The sequence below is a fragment of the Taudactylus pleione genome, unplaced genomic scaffold (genome assembly GCF_031769625.1).
Source record: "Taudactylus pleione unplaced genomic scaffold, aTauple2 ptg000977l, whole genome shotgun sequence".
NCBI lineage: Eukaryota > Metazoa > Chordata > Amphibia > Anura > Myobatrachidae > Taudactylus > Taudactylus pleione.
In genome coordinates, this window is record NW_028285378.1 from 1,430,975 (window position 1) to 1,451,692 (window position 20,718).

The following is a 20,718-nucleotide window of genomic DNA, read 5'->3' on the forward strand; positions in this document are numbered from 1 at the left end:
TTTCGCGATTGCGCCCAGCACTTTGGTCAGGTTTAGCTGCTTTACACGGCTAAACCCGACCACTTTGGTCGCGATCAGCGCGAAAATCTGGAACAATTGCATAGCGGCCCGCGATCTCCTGTCACTTTAGACGGGAAATGCGGGCCGCGAAAACAATTGAATTCCGCCCTAGAATGGATGTTGTCCTGTAACTGGCAGCCTGATGCACTTCATTGGTTTCATGTGTAGCCCTCCAACACTCAGAAGGGCCGCATAATACCCCTTAAGATGGGTACACAGACGATCAGCAAACGATGCGATGGTTGTCCAGATTTCCCTTGAACTCCCTGACAAACGATATAGTGCATACACCAGGGCTCGACAAAATCCGGGGGCCAGGTCACCATGGCGACCAGATTTGGCTGCCTGGCCACCAGATTTGCAGCAACCCCCTGCCGCCGCTGCACCTGTCGCTAGTGTAGTGCAGACCGCAAGCGGCTGTGTGTTTGTTATAGCAGCCAATGAGAGTCAGACAGACTCTCATTGGCTGCTGCGTCCACGGAGTGAGCCGGCTGGAACTCACTCATGAGCTCCGCCTTCCGGCTCCCCCTGCAGCAGGTGATGGGAGAGTCCCATAGCGCAGGAGAAGAGCGGGCCGGGACTCGGAGCGGACAGCGGCGGTTGCGTCAGGAGCGGAGATTAAGTTGTGTGGTTTTTTTTTTTCTTGTGTGTGTAAGAACTACATAAGGGAGGGTGATGGCTACAGGGGGCACTGCATAAGAGGGGCGGAGGGGGGGAGCGCTACTAGGGGCAATGCATAGTGGGGACTGCTACTGGGGCCAATGCATAGGGGGTACTACTACTGGGGGCACTGTATAGGGGGGGCTACTACTGGGTGGACTACTACCATGGGCAATGCATAGGGGGACCACTTCTGGGGGCACTACATAGGGGGACCACTACTGAGGGCACTGTATATGGGGACCACTACTGGGGGCACTTCATAGGTGGGGTAGCCACTACTGGGGGCACTGTATGGGGGTTGGCCGTTACTAGGGGCAATGCATAGTGGGGACTACTGCTGGGGGCACTGCATATGGGGACTACTACTGGGGTCACTGCATAGGGAGGCCTATTACTGGGGCACTGCATGGGGGGACCACTACTGGGGGCACTGTATATGGGGCACTGCATAGGTGTCCTCTACTGGGGGGGGTTTACCTGGGGTACCCATGGTGTGGCCATGGGGGTTGGTTGCCTGGGGCATAGGTGCTCAGTATTGCTGCCCCGGGGGAAGGGGGGATCTGGCTCCTACACTTTCATCCTGGCTCCTAGATTTTAGAAACATTTGTCAAACCTTGGCATACACATTATGCAATCTTCAAAACAACAAAATTAAATATTTTGCACCGTTTGGTAGTTGGATCGTTGGCTAAATAATTTTAACATATCGTCTGGTAGTGCGTATACAGTGCATGATTTGCGGGATATCGTTAACGAGATTGTCAGATTGAGCTGCATGTAGGGGGTGACCTGAATATGCAACGGAGGATGATGCGGGAACGTGCATAGTGCTTACACACTTGACGATTTGAACGATTTGTTGTTCCGATTTGGCGGAATTTTAAAAAAATCGTCTTGAGTACCCAGCTTTAATCTCCGTAATACGTTGAAACTATGTTTCATCAAAAGAAAAGAGGCCACAACCTTCAGGTTTCTCTACAATCCACTCAAACACCCCCCAGACTCGATTACAGTGTCCCTCTATATCCCTTCAGAACCCTCTTTATCACCAAACTTCTCTCATACCTCCCATTTACCGTAAAACACCCCTCAAACACCCCACTCACCTATTTAAACAGAGCTGGAGCCACGTACAGTATGACCCTAGCTGGGGCATGCAGTCTTCGGGGTACCTGTTGTCCATCATTGATTTAGTCCATAATTTTTACCTACAGTGAAAGATGTATGTAGAACTGTTACTTCATCCTCACTGCCATAGTTTCCTCTTCATTATTACATTAGGGTCGTTTTTTTTTAGTCGATTTGTAGATCATGTGCCACTTCTAGTTATCAATAGACACAGCTGCTATTCCCAAGGCAGGAGACTTCAGTGCTTTCATTTGTGACTTGTTAATACCTTTTTACTGTTAATGCGATTTTCAGTTGCTGGCTAACGCCTGAGATCTGCACTAAAAATAAGATGAATACTTTCATATAGGCTTAATTTCAGTGTTGTGTCAAAATGTCAGAACACAGCACAACCTATTCTCTCTCTGTAATGTACTCTGCCAGTACAACAGATTGTATTGGGAAAAGTGAAGCATGTGGGGATCCAATTAGAAATGTGTGGGCAACAAAGCAAACTTTATTTCTGACATATTTGCCCATTTTCACAGCACTTGTGAATGAACCCTTCACAGTCACTGCAAAAGTACTCCCCTGTAAAATGTCACCATTTTTTTTTTATGTCATTTACACTTTCACGGAGGCTGACTGTCATAACCCCCTAGGCCGCCTCTCTGCATCTCCCGCCATTATTCCTTTCTTAAAGAGACGTTGTATCATTAGTGCTACGGCCAAGTAGTCCATGCTCCAACAATGCATACTCCCTCTGTCTCCTACCTTATGCCTATTTAAGGAAAAGTGATTTTATTTATTCCTTATGGAGTGGATTGATACTTTATTCCAAACAGAGAAAATATATAAACTCTGTTTTTCCACTCTGCTCCCAGCTTCATAATACATTTGAAACCACTACCTGGTCTGCGCTCCGTCTTTTGGATAGAGACCCCTATTGTCCTTTCATCATCGTGATGATGGTCTCCTTGGTTTTCTATTTTTTCTTCTTTTCTTTTTGGTTTTACTTTATATTAACTGCTGTGTGCTGTATTCACCATCCATGTCCGGGTATCTGCATGACAGGTACACAGTAAAAGGTGACAATGAATAGGTTGACACAAAAATGGTCGACATGATTTTATGCACTTGGGAGGTTTAGGGTTAGGCAGCTGGAGGGAACGGTTGGGCGCTAGGGGCAGGGTTAGGGATAGAATACATTTATGATTCATATACACCTTATACACACAGCCTGAAAGTAATTCTAGGGGGTTGGTTAGACTTAAAGTAAAAAAATGTCGACCATTTTTGTTTCGACCATTTGTCATGGTTGACCTTTTGTACCTGTCAATCATTTGGCCGTTGACCACTTGGTTTCTACCTATACATTGTCAACCTATTGCCTTTCAATCTCTTGTACCACACCCCCATGTCCGTCCTAGTGGCAAATTGTTGGCTCTTTGCATTGGTTATACTTCCTTATTTTTTATGTTATTGTCTTTTTTAATATTGCTGTTTTACCTATAATTATTTTCAATTAGATGTAACTTGAATATTGTCGAATACTGCATCCTGCTGTATTTTGCTGTTATTTCACTGGGGTTTGCTGACAAAATATTTGGAGAAAAAAAAACTGGACATATAGTATTACTGAAGTTAAGACGCAATTTAAATATTGTAGCTTATACTGAATATTTTCAGGTATTAATAACTTCATTCAGGACATAGAAAGTTCTATTGGGCCATTTGTACCAAAAATATATAATCAAGCACAGAGACACACATTTCTACACTTAGATTATTTTATTGTAAGTCTTGTACTGTATTTGTCACAGCCTTAAATTCCCTCCTCTTTCAGATCATTCTCCCATCCATCCTCCTATCACTCAAAATCTCTCCACTCATCGAAAAAATCAGCGACCATAAGGATTTCAAGAAGCTTCTACGCACTCGTAACAATGTGCTGGTACTGTATTCAAAGTCAGGTGAGAAGGCCGAGTAATAATACTAATAGACAAAGATATTAGTAGAATGTTAAGTTTCTGAATTATAGAGAATGGCTGTCAGTGTGGACTAAGCAGCAATTAGTCTTCTCCCTGCTACCTCACTCTTCCATTTGATCCTAGAAGACCTCAATAACTTCATTCATAGTCAGTGGCGTCGAAACCACTGGTGACACCTGGGGCAGGCGGTCTTGTAGATGCCGGCAAAAAGGGCAGTGGCCTCACTGGTAGGGAGCGTGGCCTTGTGACCCGAACCCCCGTTTTTGTCACTCTTGCAGATTGTCCCCGGGGACCAGTCTATTTGCTGTGCCGGTTCCCTCACTGTGTCAGGAGCCGAGTGCTGCACGTAATGCTACAGTGCAGCACCCGGCTCCTGTCGCTGAGGCGGAATCTGCACTTTGGTGTCACCTCTAGGCGGTTGACACCCGGGTGCAGTCCGCACCCCACTTGTGAATCCACTGTTTGTAGTGAACACTCTGGGTTGCATCATTACATATACAGAGTTAATTTTAGCACCTGTTACAACCCGTGCAGTTCCTCTTTCCTGCCTGGGCCTCCGCTCTCTGCTCTGGTGCTTCTACACACTTTTGTCTGTATCTCAGCAGTGTGTTGCATCAGCTGAGTGTGCTAGAAGCCTAAGAGCAGAGAGCAACACCCCAGGCAGGAAAGAGGAACTGCACGGGCTGTGACAGGTGCAGGGTGCTAGAATGAACACTACATATATACAGCTGAACTTATGACGGGTGTGTGAATTGGAAGCCATTGTTCAAATGCAGTTCAGCAATAAGTGAGTCTCCTGAAAATTTTGGATACAATTGAATATGTTCATGAACAGTATATAATATTACCTGTCTGATGGGTTCCACACTTTATCTTATGCTGTGACTTGACTGTTGTCAAAGCCCCTTTCATTGGGAAATCCATGAAGGCGGTTCATTGACACCATTGCTGTCTGCCTTGCTAGGAAGCTGGAGCGTTGCTAGACTCTTCCATACATTGGAGGACCCCAGGCAAGTGATATGCAGTATTTTTGTTCAGCTTATTTTATTCCACCAAAAACATTTCCTGCTAATACTTTCTGAGAATATTTATGCTGTTTATTTTTTAGCCCAAGCTGCAGAGCGCCAGCTGAAACTGCTGTCTGATGTGGCTCAGGATGTGAAAGGAAGAGCTACTACATCATGGATCGACTGCGGGTATGTTACTGGCTGGTAATGCGGCAGTGACAATGTTTGTGTGGTCCTGGGAGTCTGAGCTGGCATCACTTGCCATTTAGAATTACCACCCCGTAGTTTGTTTTTACACTTTTGGCTTTCCAGCTGATATTACGCTACACCTCCCAGAATAATGTGCCAACCAGCTACAATGTCAAAGCATGTTCCACCTGTACTAACCCTTTAAATCTGAGTACAGGCATTTGGGATCTGTCTGCCAATATCCTGCCTTTGTTTGCTGAAATAGAATCTTCCTAGCAGAAGGAGCAGGATTTACTGTCCCTTATTTGGGATACAGTAATTGTATTGAATTTCCATGGTACACTTACAGCTAGAATAAGAATACACTTTTTATTTTCATGTTTTAGCGCAGGGTTGTGAAGTCTTTGGAACACTGATGACTTTAATTTGTGTAAAAATTGTAAGGCTGCTTTCACATTCCCTATTCCCTATTGCCCACATCAAAGAAAGGCAGGGATCCACCTGAGAGGTACTATTCCTTATTGCTGTCATTTTGATGCTGTGTTGCACTAATTTTGCGATGTAAATTTAGGTTCTTGTCTCTTAAAGAGAAAGTAATATGTATATTGTTCAGTAACACACAAGAGAACCCATCTGATCATGAGATTATAAAATATTAAATTCTTCATTTATTGCATAGATTTTATTTAAGTACAGCTTTAGTCTCCTATATCCAAAATGCTTGGGATCAGGGGTATTTTGGATATCTGAATATTCCGTATTTTGGAATATTTGTATACCATATTGAAATGTCTTAGGAATAGGCCCAAATCTAAACACAGAATGCATTTATGATTCATATACGCCTTATACACACAGCCTGAAAGTAATTTAATACAATATTTTCAATAATTTTGTGGTTCAGATAGTATGTGTACATACATGAAATTAATTTGTTACATATACACATTATACACAAAACCTATAGGTCATTTTATACTTTATTTTTAATAATTTTGTGCCTTAAACAAAGTTTGTGTACATTGAACCAAAAAAGTAAAGGTTTCACCATCTCAGTCATGCAAACTATTCCGTATTTCGGGAATATTTGGATATGGGAGACTCAGCCTGTATATGCAATGAGAAATTTAGAAGACATGTTTGGTGGATTGGAGATGTCTTATTCCTCTGGGATGGGCAGGGAGAAGAAGGGCAGTGCAGTGAAACCTAGTGCTCCATAATCCTGTATGTCTGGCTTCCTCTGCGGAAATACTTATACACCTTGATGGGTTCAGAGGAACATTCAGCGGTGCTGCTGAAAACTTACCATGGGGCAATTCAATTGCATACATCACTAATAATTATTGTAGTCCAAAACTATGTGTGCGACGGAAAATGTGCAATGTTGGTGGCTGGCGTTCAGACTGTTTCTTTACCAACTTGCTACCATCGCTAGTAAAATTGCCCTGAATTTCTTTTATATTTAAGCTATTTGACTTATCTCTGCGGGTTATATCTTTATTTTTATTATTTTATACACACTGGAAATATCACATTACGCTTCTGAATGATGCAGAAATGTGTTTTGGTCATCTCATATGACTCAGTTTACGTTTTCAGAGACTCTGAGAGCAGGAAGCTCTGTAAGAAGATGAAGGTGGACCCCAGTAAGAAGACAAACGGCATAGAGCTTTTACACTACAAGTGAGTGACCAACAACATCTATATGTCTGTACAATGGAACTGAGCAGCATCTGTGAAAGGAACCTGTATTATTACATGCTTTGTGATACTGTACTCTGCACGAGGTGACATGTTGCTGAGCTTTGATAGTGTTTCCTTCTGCTGTGTAATAAGAGAGCTCTTTTCTTCATGCAATTTAAACAGGCTTTTAGGATACATTTGTTTTATTGAAAAATATTCCTGTACAAATGAAGAGAATTAGATTATTTTTTTTTTATTCTTTGTTTTATGTTTATATTTATGTGTTTAACACACATCCTAAAGCTGGCCACACACTAGACCAACTTACATCCAACCAGCCAACTTGTTGATTGGTTGGAATGAAAATCTAGTAACGTATAGGACTAACTGAAGATCAGCAATTTGCTCCTAAATGCCAGAAAACAGATGAAAATGGTCGTCAGACGAATTTGTTAAATGTTTGATCTAAACTATTTGTTCAAACAACAGTTTTGGTCCATTTTCCAGCGTTTGGGAGCAAATTGCTGATTGTATGCCTTACCAGATTTTCATTCCAACCAATCAACTAGTTGGCTGGTTGGACAGATAATCTTTAGATGTGTTGCCAGCTTAAGAGCAATAATTCCCTAAATAAAATGTTTACCTGGTGTGTCTTTGTAGGGATGGAACATTTCATACAGAGTACAACAGGCCGAACACTTACAAGGTATGTATTCTTAATATTGTTTTTCTGATATGATCTTAATAAGAATAGCAAAGAGTGCTGTATATGCATTTCTTAGAAGCTGTTGAGCTGCAAGTTCCAGCATAGCTTGCCAGTATTTTAATAAATGTATAACTCTTGAGAAACTCCATATTATGTAGGTGCTTCTTGCACAATGACACATTGAAGAACATTTATACTAATTGGTTTGGGTGTGCTTTATTAATGGATGTTTACAGATGTGTCTTGACACACCGTGGCTTTAGGCGCACCAAACAACCTCTCTCAACGCGTCTGGTCCTGGGTGACGTAAACAACTGGAAGCGACAAAACTACTTTCTAATTTACACTGATCAATTTGATGTTCAACATTTGTATATCTGTGTGCGAATGAATTTGAATCTCCATACCAAGTGCTGCGATGCAGTGGTCACAGTTTTTCTCACATCACGTTCCGCTGTGCTTCATCTGCGACTTTGTATGTGTGCAATACCCCACTATGTGAGTTATTATATGTGACACTGGGCAGACCACAATTCCCAGCAGCCTCTGCAGAAGTCAGAAGCTTGTCACGTGACCAGTGTCAGGTGGTAGGGTCCGTAACCGTTGGAGAAGAATGGCAGTTGGTCAGGGAGAGCAGAGGTAACTGACCTGAGAGCAGAGCGATGCTGTGAGAGGGCTGATCCTGCTACTGGAGGAGGAACATATGGAGCAGGTATTGGGACATAGAGTATCAGCAGAGCAGCAGAGAGAACATCTAATTTAAGTGAGAGGTGGACAAAACTGCACAGCACATAGCGTCTTATGGTCCATGAACCCAATGTGTGAGCTCCAAACCAGCAACTCCTCAAAACCCAGCTTAATTCAAGTAACGCTACAATGTTAGGTCAGCCAAATACCTATTCAGGAACTGGCACCATAACCAAAGGAAATATATGTGCACCAACAAGGTTATAATCTAGATGGAGACTCTAGAGGACAAATAGGTACTTGTAGCTGAGAGTTTATACTGCAGTGTAAAATAAGTTATTAATGATGAAGCTAGTAATGTGTACCATTACTATTGGGTTTCATTCTTGTGTTTGTATTTAGAGTTAGATATAGTAAATACAATTTTTGCAAGGGATTTCTTAAGAAATACCGGGATGTAGTCAGGAAGCCGACGGTCTAAATTATGATTGCTGGCTTCTCGACTCTCTAATCCCGGCAAGGTACTAAAGACAGGCAGAAGACCGACGCCAGGCATACAGAACGAAGGTAAGCCGGGCGCGGCTTAGGCTAGGGGAAGGGGGAGGGTTAGGCACCCCCGCGGGAGTTTAGGGTCCCCCTTGGGAGAATTAGGGTTAGGCTGCGGGGAAGGGGACTTAGGGGGGGGGGTTAGGGTTAGGCACTTGGGGGGGAGGTTAGGGTTAGGCACCCCTGAGGGAGGGTTGGGGGGGGAATTAGGTTAGTTAATACTTACCTTTTTAACGATCGGGATCTTCACCCTGTCGGGCTGCTGCTGTCGGGAATTGAACTGTCGGCCATGCAGCCGGCGGTAATACCTACTACACCCGAAATACCAAGTACCATGTACTTTTTTTGAGATTTTTACAAATTTGATTAAAAAAAATAAGAAATCACATGTTAATAAGTATTCACAGCCTTTGCTCAATACTTTGTTGATACACCTTTGGCAGCAATTACAGCCTCTAGTCTTTTTGAATATGATGCCACAAGCTTGGCACACCTATATTTGGGCAGTTTCGCCCATTCCTCATTATAGCACCTCAAGCTCCACCAGGTTGGATGGGAAGTGTCGGTGCACAGCCATTTTCAGATCTCTCCAGAGATGTTCAATCGGATTCAAGTCTGGGCTCTGGCTGGGCCACTCAAGGACATTCACAGAGTTGTCCTGAAGCCACTCCTTTGATATCTTGGCTGTGTGCTTAGGGTCATTGTCCTGCTGAAAGATGAACCATCGCCCCGGTCTGAGGTCAAGAGCGATCTGGAGCCGGTTTTCATCCAGGATGTCTCTGTACATTGCTGCATTCATCTTGCCCTCTATCCTCACTAGTCTCCCAGTTCCTGCCGCTGAAAAACATCCCCACAGCATGATGCTGCCACCACCATGCTTCACTGTAGGGAAGGTATTGGCCTGGTGATGAACGTGCCTGGTTTCCTCCAAACAATAACGCCTGGCATTGACACCAAAGAGTTCAATCTTTGTCTCATCAGACCAGAGAATTTTGTTTCTCATGGTCTGAGAGTCCTTCAGGTGCATTTTGGCAAACTCCAGGCAGGCTGCCATGTGCTTTTTACTAAGGAGTGGCTTCCGCATGGCCACTCTACCATACAGGCCTGATTGGTGGATCGCTGCAGAGATGGTTGTCCTTCTGGAAAGTTCTCCTCTCTCCACAGAATGCTGTAGCTCTGACAGAGTGACCTCCCGGTTCTTGGTCACCTCCCTGACTAGGGCCCTTCTCCCACGATCACTCAGTTTAGACGGCCGGCCAACTCTAGGAAGAGTCCTGGTGGTTCCGACTTCTTCCATTTACGGATGATGGAGGCCACTGTGCTCATTGGGACCTTCAAAAATAGCAGATATTTTTCTGTACCCTTCCCCAGATTTGAGCCTCGAGACAATCCTGTCTCGGAGGTCTACAGACAATTCCTTGGACTTCATGCTTGGTTTGTGCTCTGACATGCACTGTCAAGTGTGGGACCTTATATAGACAGGTGTATGTCTTTCAAAATCATGTCCGAACAACTGAATTTACCACAGGTAGACTCCAATTAAGCTGTAGGAACATCTTAAGGATGATCAGTGGAACCAGGATGCACCTGAGCTCAATTTTGAGCTTCATGGCAAAGGCTGTGAATATTTATGTACATGTGATTTCTTAGTCTTTTTATTTTTTATTAAATTTGCAAATATCTCAAAAAAACGTTTTACACCTTGTCATTATGGGGTATTGTGTGTAGAATTTTGAGGACAAAAATGTATTTATTCCATTTTGGAATAAGGCTATAACATAACAAAATGTGGAAAAAGTGAAGCGCTGTGAATACTTTCCAGATGCACTGTAAGTATAGTTGAGTGCAGTTATGCAAAGTAGTGAACCCATATTGTGTATTGTAAATTAGGTGACAAATTGTTTTGTATGAATTTAAAATCATTTACCTGTTTAACTGTTAAAGTAATCCAAAGGAAAGCTCCTTCTTGACAGTTAATCAGTGAAGTGTTCCTGAAAAATAAAGAGAACTTATTTACATCCATAATGTTTAATATGTGTAAACTATCCTATTCACGGAATAGAATGTATGATATCAAGTCAGATTGAGAAGTGTAATGCAAACAAAGCAGTAGTTAGCTTGTATTGGGTTTCTCTAAATAGAGAAAAGTACACAAACACAGAAAATAGGGGCCTTGCCTCTCATCATTGGTAAAAAGTAAGGAAGGGTATATAAAGGTAAGAGACAAAAGCAAAGATCTTAGAAGAGTAAGCATATCTCTTCACCTATCACATTCAGGTAAACTGAACCTGTGAGTATATCAGTACCTCTAGGAGGAGTGTATTACACGTGTTTAAAACTAATGTGCTGTTAAAGTCACAGCGCAGCTTCTCTAGTACAGTGTGCACTCTGAGTGGTGTTTTGCTGTATCTGCGATGAGAATAAGACGCAAAATGTAAAGAAAAATATTGTAAGTTACACCTCTTTGAGCAGCTCAGTCACGCCGTATAGAGTAATGATGTTAGGTGTATGAGGACACTTCTGTACATGGAAAATGTGACAGAGTTTTCATTTGTTATTGTTTCTTCTTCAGGGTCCATAGGGATCCACAGGGATACCATGGAGATAATGTGGTTGGAGTGATCCAGGCACCAAACAGTTAAGCTTTCTGCTCCCAAGATGTCTCAGGTCCTCCTCCATATATACCACGCCCCCCGGCCACAGGCATTCAGTTGTTCGTTTAGTGCGGCAGGATTCAGACGCACCTTTGTAACACGGGACTGCTCAGGCAGTCCCAAGCTTTTATTTTATGTTTTATTTTTATTTTCTGTGTTTTTGAGTTGGCAGTGCTGAGCGTCTGTATTAAGACGCATGCACTGCGACTCAGTCTACCTACATCGGGCGCAACACCAGTAAGGTCTCTGGTGATTTCAGCAAGTCACGGCAGAGCTTGCTAGCAGCGATACTGGGGCCCAGAGTGCAACCGGACACACGGAGTTGTCAGGTTAGGCGATTCCTCGCTTACGGGGAATCGCACGCTGTAGTCCTTGCTTCCGGCGCTGCAGACACACCGGAAGCCGCTGCAGTGAGGGCCCAGTGTGTCTGCTCACTCACTAGACTACCGGGGCCTTATCATCTAACGCCGGGGATCGGCAGCAGACATTTCTGTTGCCATGAGGCCAGCATACCTGGTCGGTTGATGCAGCTTAGGGGAGGTAGGCTCTTCCCCGACCCAGGACGCAGATCCATAAATGGTTTTCACGCGTCTGGGTCACTCCTCCTACTCTCCTCGTGTAAATGAGATGCTATACAGTCCTCTATAAGTGCTCTGCTGAAGCAATTTGGTCTCAGAAGGTTTTTGGGTCTCCCTGTATACCTCTCCCTCGGGTCAGGTATATGGTGCTCTATATCATACCGAGCTTTGTGTTTGAGCAGTTGATTCAGAGTCTATTGCAACTAAATTACATATGCATTGTATGTGACTGTTTGCTAGCTGCTGTGTTGATTTCTGACTGTCCGTTGTAACTATCACTGTGTTTTCTCCTCATCCCTCTGGTACAGGGGGATGGGGGTTTTCTGTGTACTTCATATTTACTAGTATTTATGAAGGCTATTGCATTGCATTGTTACCTTTTTATTATGGAATTTACAAAAGGTAAAGGGAAACAGAAGGTTGAGTCCTCTGTGCTGGTTTCAGGTAAATCCTGTTTGGCAGGCTTGTCCCCAGAGGACTTTATACAGGATGGTTGGTGTGCTGTCTGTTATAAAGAACCATATCACCAGTCCAGTCTACCAGACCCGGTATAGGAGCCATCTTGGGTGCCTCCTTGTCCCAGGTGATGACGCAGCTAGTGGATCATTTGGCTACTCCTACACTGCCTCCTTTAATAGGATACTCACAGCATGCTATGTTTGTCCCTTCTATACATCTTTCCGGGTTGGATGTTTATAACCACTCAGGTCAGAGTATTGCGGCTGTAACGAATAGACCGGTAGGTGCTAAGGCGCTTAAGCGGACGTTAGTTTTTTATGTCTGTTCAGCATGTAGATTGACGCATCATTGGAGGAATCAGATGATGCGCTGGGTTCTTCCCCAGAGTCTAGCTCGTTATAGGAGGACCATCCTTCTACAGTGGATGTCTTTTCTTTTGTGAGGGCGGTCAAATCAATCCTAAGTATACAGTATGATGTGCCAGCTCCTAGAAAGAAGGCTCCAGCATTTAAACACCAGAAGATGGTGAAACCTGAGTTTCCTAAATCTGAGGGGGGGTGGTCAGCTCACTGAACTGATGGAAGAGGCATGGAGTTACCCGGATAAATGGAAAGATTAGCATCTTTGTATCCTTTCCCAGCTACTGAATGTACTAAGTGGGAAGTCCCTCCTACCGTGGATTATCAGGTAACACATGTAGTCAGGAATGCTATGTTGCTTATTCCGTCAGCATCTCCTCTTGAAGATTCTACAGATTAGGAAAATTGAAACATGTCTTAAAGCAGTATTTTCATCATATAGAGCTGTTTCTCGTCCAGCTACGGCTGGAGCTTGGGTGTCCAAGGCTATTGAAGAATGGACGAGGGCATTGGAGGATACTCTACCAAATGCTATCAGAAAACAGCTGACCTATATCTCCCACATACTGGGATCTGCCCCTATTTGGGAGAAGCTGCAATAGATGCTGGGCTCCTAGCTTCTAAAGCATAGTCAGCCTTGGTTGTGGCTCTTAGAGCCTTTTTGGTTAAGCTCCTGGAAAGAAAATACAGGTCAAAAAAGGCTCTGGAATCCTTACTTTGGAAATATACTTTTTGGAGCAGAATTATATAAGATACTGGCTACTCTGGCAGCTTCAAATTCTGCAGGTCTGCCATCAACAGCTACATTAAAGTCTAGGAAGTCTTCGCAGGACCACCACGCAAGCTGATGTCCAGCTTCTAAGCTGGAAGACAAACCCTCTGCCTGATGGGGTGGGCCTCATCAGGGTTTTTCTGCAAGAGGACAAGACTGTGGCCCTGTCATTGAGAGTACACAAATTGCTCCGCAATCAAAGGGTATCCATTCTATCAGCGATGCAGGTCTTGGGGTAGATAGTATTCACCTTCAACATGGTGGAATATGCTCAGTTCCACTCCAGGCCTTTGCAGCAATTGATTCTCTCCAGATGGAACGGACAGTATCATCTAATACGGTACCAGAGGATCCTTCTCACTCCGGAAATTCGTCTATCTGTCTCGTGGTGGCTACATAAGGATCATCTGGATAAAGGTCGCCCATTCTGGATCCAAGATGGGATGCTTTTCACCACGGACGCCAGTCTTTGTGTATGGGTGACAGGTCATCACACCTTTCAGGGAAAATGGACAAATCAGGAAAGTCATCTGCCCATAAACCTTCTGGAGCTTCAAGCAGTATATAAAGCACTCGTCATGGCACAGGACCTGGTCCAGGGCAGGCCGGTCCAGATCCAGTCCGACAACGCGACCACAGTAGCCTATCCCAATCGTCAGGGAGGCACGCGAAGTCATGCAGCCATGAGGGAAGTGACAAACATTCTGGTTTGGACAGAACGTCATCTTCTGGGTATCTCTGCAATATTCATTCAGGGAGTCCTCAATTGAGAAGCGGACTTCCTAAGTCATCAGGGCATACACGTCAAAAAGTGGGTTCTCCTCCTGGGGTTTTTTCAACTCCTGGTGGACAAATGGGACCTACCAGACATACACCTCATGGAATCACGTCACAACCACAAGGTCTCCAGGTACGGGTCAAGGACCACAGAGCCCTCAGCTGCCTTCAGGGATGCACTGGCAGTAAGGTGGGACTTCAAGCTGGTGTATCTCTTTCCTCCGATTTCCCTCCTCCCAAGGATCCTCAGGAAATGCAAGCAGGAAGGCGGAACAGTAATACTAGTGTCTCTTTCTTGGCCTAGATGTCAATGGTTCACCGACATACGGAATCTATACATAGTTCGTTTCCTCCTCCTCTATGGCCGGATCTGTTAGTCCTTGGTCCCTGCCTGCATCCGGACTTAACTCATCTGTACTTAACTCATCTGTACTTGACGGGGTGGCTCTTAAGGCTTCCATCTTAAGAGCCAAAGGTTTCTCCAGCTCTGTGATTTAAATGATGTTTAGGGCACGAAATCCTTCCTCTGGCCGCATCTGTTAAAGAGTATGGCATTCTGTTAGGTGTTCCCACAAGAAAGTTTTTTAGGTTTTAGTACTTTAGTACTTATTTTTTCTAGGCTGGATTAGACTTTTGTCTCTCCCTAGCCACCCTGGGAGCGCAGGTTTCTGCGCTGTCAGTCTGGTTCCAGAAGAGAATTGCTTCTTTGCCGGATGTTAGAATTCTTTTTTTCAGGGGGTTCTCTGAGTTTAGCGACCTTTTGTACCACCGGTAGCACAGTGGGATTAACCTTTGGTTCTCAAGGGGCTACAAGCTCCCCCATTGGAACCTCTGGACTCTGTAGATTGGAAGAGGTTGACAGCGAGGACATTTTTTTCTCCTCGCTATCTCTTCTGCACGCAGAGTCTCTGATTTGGTAGCACTTTATTGTTGCTCCCCATTTTTTTATGTTTTTAACCAGGTTAGAGCTGTCCTGCACACACGGGAAGGGTTACTTTCTAAGTTAGTATTCCGTCTTCATGTGAATGAAGAAATTGTGGTTCCAGTTTTTTCAGTCTTCAGATCTTTCTGTAGGTGAAATATTCCTGGATATGGTTCGTGCTCTCCGTATCTGTGTGGAGCGTACAAACTCTGTTAGAAAATCAGATGCTCTTTTTGTGTTATATGGTTTTCACAAACGAGGATGGGCAGCTAATAAGCAGACTCTGGCGAGATGGCTATGCATGACTATCTCTCAGGTGTACACACAGGCTGATCTCCTTGTCCCAAGCACGGTGACAGCACATTCTACTTGGTCTGTAGGGCCGTCTTGGGCGTTTTACTTCTGCTGAGCAATTGTGTAAGGCAGCCACATTGTCTTCTGTCCACACCTTTCTTAGGTTTTATGCTTTTGATACTTTTGCCTCTCAGGAAGCTTCCTTTAGGCGACAAGTTCTCCTTTCTGCTTAGGAGCGTCCCCCACCCTAGGGAAACTGCTTTAGTACATCCCAATGGTATTCCTGTGGATCCCTATGGACCCCGAAGAAGAACATTAGAGTTATGGTAGACTTACCTAGATAACTCCTTTCTTCGAAGACCATAGGGTCCACAGGGCACCCACCCTGACGCACCTGGCTTCATTGGGTTATATTCTTTCGGTTACAGATTCCCTCATCTTATGTAAGAGTGTTTCTGGTGTACAATTGTTCTTCCTTCTCCTCTTTTCCTTCTCCTGCCTTGAGGCATGTTAACTAAACTGCAGTCCTAATGGCTAGGGGCGGTGTATATATGGGGAAGGACCAGGAGAATTCTGGGAGCAGAAGCTTTAACTGTTTGGTGCCTGGTCTTCCAACCATAAGTTCCCCATGGTATCCCTGTGGACCCTATGGACCTCGAAAAAAAGGACCTATCTAGGCAAGTCTACTATAACTTTAACTATCTACCCACTCAGAAGTTGGCTGCCAGTTCCTTAGCCCTGATTTTCTTTCTGTCTACAGTCCATGGTGGCGTTTCTAAAAGATCCAGAGGGAGCACCGCTGTGGGAGGAAAATCCTGAAGCCAAAGACATTGTTCATATTGATAGTGAAAAGGTTTGTACCCCATCAGTACTGAGACAGTTTACCATGTATTGCACAAACCCGGGATCCTAAATATACATTTAAAAACAGCCTGCCAACATTAATATAAAATATATAATGGATAATATACCTTTAATGTAGGCTATATAAAGAGTAATGCACACGTTTCTATAGAGTAGAAGAGTTCTGTTATTTGACTTATATGGGATATCTAAGGTGATGTGCAATGTACTTATTATCTTTTGTAGTATTTATTGATGTATACCTTCTATACAGTAAGCACGATTTTAAATGGACAGTTCACATATTGGAACATTGTGCAAAATTTTGGGGTACGCACTCATAACCTCTGCCTCACTTGTTGCAGGATTTCCTGAAGCTCTTGAAGAAAGAAGACCGCCCGCTGCTCATGATGTTTTACGCACCATGTGAGTGACCCTTCCCAATTGACAATAGCTCCTGGATATTGTTGCAACTTCCACCATTGTGCGTTTACCTGGAAAAATCAAGAAATGTGTCCATGCCTACAGCACAAATATACTACTGAACATTTTGCTTTCCTTTAACCCTTTATCAACCAGTGTGCCTTTAACACTGGGCTATGCTCCATACGTTCATTTACAGTAAATGGAGTTAAAGCAGGAGTTCTAGGAGAATATTCTTACCTTATTAATCAGTGTCTGTGGTTATCTGAAGCAAACAAAGCCATACACAGGGCACCTCATACATCATGCAATGTTCCTCTGAGCAACTCTCCGAGACCAGAGTCTATTGTGCTGTCTGCAGAACAGTGACATACATTATGAAGGACAATCACATATATAGTTTCCTGGTTCTACTTCACCCTGTAATTATCTTTGGTCACAGCTTCTGTATTTTCAGTCTTTTCTAGTTTATTGGCTGACTTTTCTCGTATCCCCTCCACCTCACTCTTTATTTCCATATCTCCTTTTATTGTCATATCCTTTCTTCTTCAAATGTTAAATAATCATCCATCTTCTCTCTACCTCCCGTAACTGACCCCTTTCTCCATCTACCCTCTAACTGCCCCCCCTTCTCTATCTGCCCCTTGACTGTCCCAATTTGCATCTAATCCCTCCTCTCTATTCAATTTCTACTTCAGGGTCCATAGGGTATCCACAGGATACCTTGGGGGTATAGGTGTGACGTCAGTCGCAGGGCACCAAAGAGTTAAGCTTTCAGCCTCCCAGGATGCACTAGGTCCCCCTCCTATACCCCGCCCCCGGGCCAAGGCACCCCAGTTTAGTTTGGTGCCCGGCCGGCGTCGGGTGCACCTGTCGGAGTGGGGGCTAGAAGAGCCCCTGAAGCTTTCTTCAGTGCAGCTGTGGCTGCACATCTGGATGTACAGCATGGACAGTCAGTCCTGACTCCCATGCTGTCTTCCCTACACCCCCGCCGGTACCGATCCGGGGATGCTGGTGAGCATCTGGGGTCACAGCTAGCGGTGACCCCAGATGTTCCGGACCATGGCCGGATACAAGGGGGACAAAGGTAAGCAGCGGTGTCCCGCGGTGGGTCCCCGCTGGTCAAATGGTCCTAAGTCCCCAGGCAGGGGGCTCCCTGGGGACTGGCTGCAGCGTGGAGCCAGGTACTGAACCTGCGCTTTCCACTACCCCCTGGGACAGCGGACCGCAGCAGAGCGGTAGCGCTGCGGCGTCCCAGGGGTTAAATGCATGCCAGGGGAGCGCGCCTTCCCTGTCTCACAGCCGGCGCCTCCCCCGCTGCACACAGCCCTCTCTGCACTGTGCTGACTGGTCCTGTGTCAGCGCTCCTCCCCCAGGCCAGCTTCTCTCTGCTCCTCGGCGGCCATCTTCTCTGCAATGCATGGTGAACGCTGCTGGAAGTCTGGAAGGAAGCATCGTGGTCTGGGTCCCCCCGCATACCTCTCCTCCGCTGTGGCTCAGGTCTGTGTATGCAGCGCTGTGTCCTACCAGGCCCTGTGTCTGTGTAGTTGAGTGATCAGCGCTGTTAGTGCAGGAATTGTTATTTCTCTGCATTGTATGTGACTGTGCTAGCGCTGCCTGTAACTTTTCTTCTCTAAACTGTCAGCTTTATTACTGTCCCTGTTCTTTCTGCTAAAGCCCTTGCGGTGCGGTGCTGCAGGGTGGTCTCTCACCTATTTAATACTTAATTGGTGAGAGAGGTCACATACGTGGTGCCATCATGTCTGAAAGTGATTTTCCCCTCCGGCTACAGTGTACCACGTGCAAAGTACCGTTAGCGGAGGGGGAGGGTAGCGCGGAGGGCCTTTGCCGGCAGTGTTTGTCCATGGCGCGGCCACTTACGGTTACAGCACCGGTACAGGAGCCGCCCTGGGCTTGTTTCGCTCAGGTGATAACAGCTTTAGTGGGCCAGTTAGCTCCACAGCCCGCGTTTACTCCGATGGGTTTGTCCCAGCAGTCTGTGGTGTCGTCACCCATGCAGGGGTTCCCACGACAATTGGTGGTACCCCACAGTCTCCCTATTTCCCCGCTCCCGGGTTCTCAGGAGCCAGCGTGGGTTAACTCCCTGACGAGTTCTGTACAGCACTTGTCGGATGTGTTGCAAGGGGAGTCTGTGATGCGGCCTCTTAAAAGGCCGGTGGCGTCTCTGTCCGCTCCTTATGAGGATGACGAAGGGACGTCTGATGATGGGGAGATTCTGGATCCTTATGATCAGGAACCTCTCCATACTAAGGACGCTGATGCTAAGTCCAAAGTATATATTCCTGGACTTATTCGGGCGGTCCGCACAGCCTTGGTGATTGAGGACGAAGTTCCCCCAGCGGCTAAATCTAAGTATGCCTTTTTCAAAGATGTGAAGGGCGATGCCACAGTCTTTCCTCTTTCGGGTCAGTTGGTGGACCATGTAGAGGAGGCGTGGAAATAACCTGGCAAAAGATACCAGCCGCAGAGACGCCTGGCGGTGGCTTATCCGTTCGCGGATAATTATTTTGCTAAGTGGGAATCCCCTCCACAGGTGGATTCTCACGTGACCCGTCTTGTCCGTAGTGCCACATTGCCGATGCCATCCATGTCCTCCCTTAAGGATGCTACGGACCGCAAGGTAGAAATCTGCCTGAAGTCCGCTTATTCCCTTGCAGGGGGGGCAGCACGGCCGGCTATGGCCATTTGCTGGGTTGCCAGAGCGATGGAGCGCTGGGCGGATTCATTAGAGGCTTCTTTTGAATCAGACTGTCCGGCCGAACAGGCGGAGTTGATTGGCAATCTCCGTGATTCGGCCACATACATCAACGAGGCGGCTCTAGACATTAGTACTCTGGTGTCTAGAATTTCTTCAGCAGCGGTAGCTGCTCGTCGCACCTTGTGGCTGCGATCCTGGAAGGCGGACGCAGATTCCAAGAAAGGTCTGGCAGCGTTGCCGTTTACCGGAGAAGTTCTCTTCGGTCCGGATCTGGATAAGATTGTGGCCACTCTGGCGGCAGCCAAATCTGCTTGTCTCCCGTCGGCCGCTGCTCCTTCTGGTTCTGGACCATCGTCCTTTCGGTCATCTAGGGCCCAGGGCAGGCCCAAACCACAGTCGTTTCCTCGACAGGCTGGCCCTAAGAAATCGGTCAAGCCCCGGAAACAGGCATGGAGTACCAGACGTCCGGCCCCCAAGCCAGATGTCAAGCCTGCGGCCTGACGGTCCGGGTCTCCCCTTGGGGGATCCCAGGGTGGGAGGCCGCCTGCTGCAGTTCTCCCGGTGTTGGTCGTTCACTACGACAGACACTTGGGTTCTGGAGGTGGTCTCCCACGGGTACGCCCTCTCCTTCCGGCACAGATCCCTGGCTCGATTCTTCACCACGGGTCTACCATCAGACCGGAACAAGGCTACGGAGCTGCGGAAGGTATTGCACACTATGCTCCAGGCTGGAGTTATAGTGCCTGTTCCATTCTCCCAGAGGGGCCAGGGTTTCTATTCAAATCTATTTTTGGTACAGAAACCCAATGGGTCATATCGTCCGATTCTCAATCTCAAAGCACTCAACAAGTCTTTGCGGGTCCCGAAGTTTCGGATGGAGACCCTACCGTCCATCATTCTGGCGCTGGAACTTGGGGACTACATGGTGTCATTGGACATACAGGACGCTTACCTGCATGTCCCTATTCTTTTGCGCCATCAAGAGCTCCTTCGGTTTGCAATCCGCAGCGACCACTTCCAGTTTCGGGCGTTACCTTTTGGCCTGGCGACAGCACCACGTGTTTTCACCAAGGTGATGGCGGTCATGGCGGCTTCTCTGCGGCTGCAAGGAGTCCGCATGTTGCCGTACTTGGACGACCTGTTATTGGTGGCAGGATCTCCAGAGCTCCTGTTACACCACTTGGACCTGACCATTGCACTGCTGCAACGGCACGGCTGGCTAATCAACTGGCAGAAGTCCACTCTAATCCCGTCTCGGAGGATTCTGCATCTTGGAGCC

At 46.0% G+C, this 20,718-nt stretch overlaps 1 protein-coding gene across 1 annotated transcript in view; it reads left to right on the forward strand.

The window, feature by feature from the left end:
- PDIA5 (protein disulfide isomerase family A member 5) overlaps window positions 1–20,718 on the forward strand; it is a 168,362-nt gene that overhangs the window by 14,929 nt on the left and 132,715 nt on the right. Inside the window, exons 2-7 of the mRNA XM_088460758.1 lie at window positions 3,677–3,803; window positions 4,930–5,017; window positions 6,617–6,700; window positions 7,361–7,406; window positions 16,215–16,307; window positions 16,663–16,723. Coding sequence (XP_088316884.1) covers window positions 3,677–3,803; window positions 4,930–5,017; window positions 6,617–6,700; window positions 7,361–7,406; window positions 16,215–16,307; window positions 16,663–16,723 — 499 coding nt within the window. The remainder of the gene's footprint in view (window positions 1–3,676; window positions 3,804–4,929; window positions 5,018–6,616; window positions 6,701–7,360; window positions 7,407–16,214; window positions 16,308–16,662; window positions 16,724–20,718) is intronic.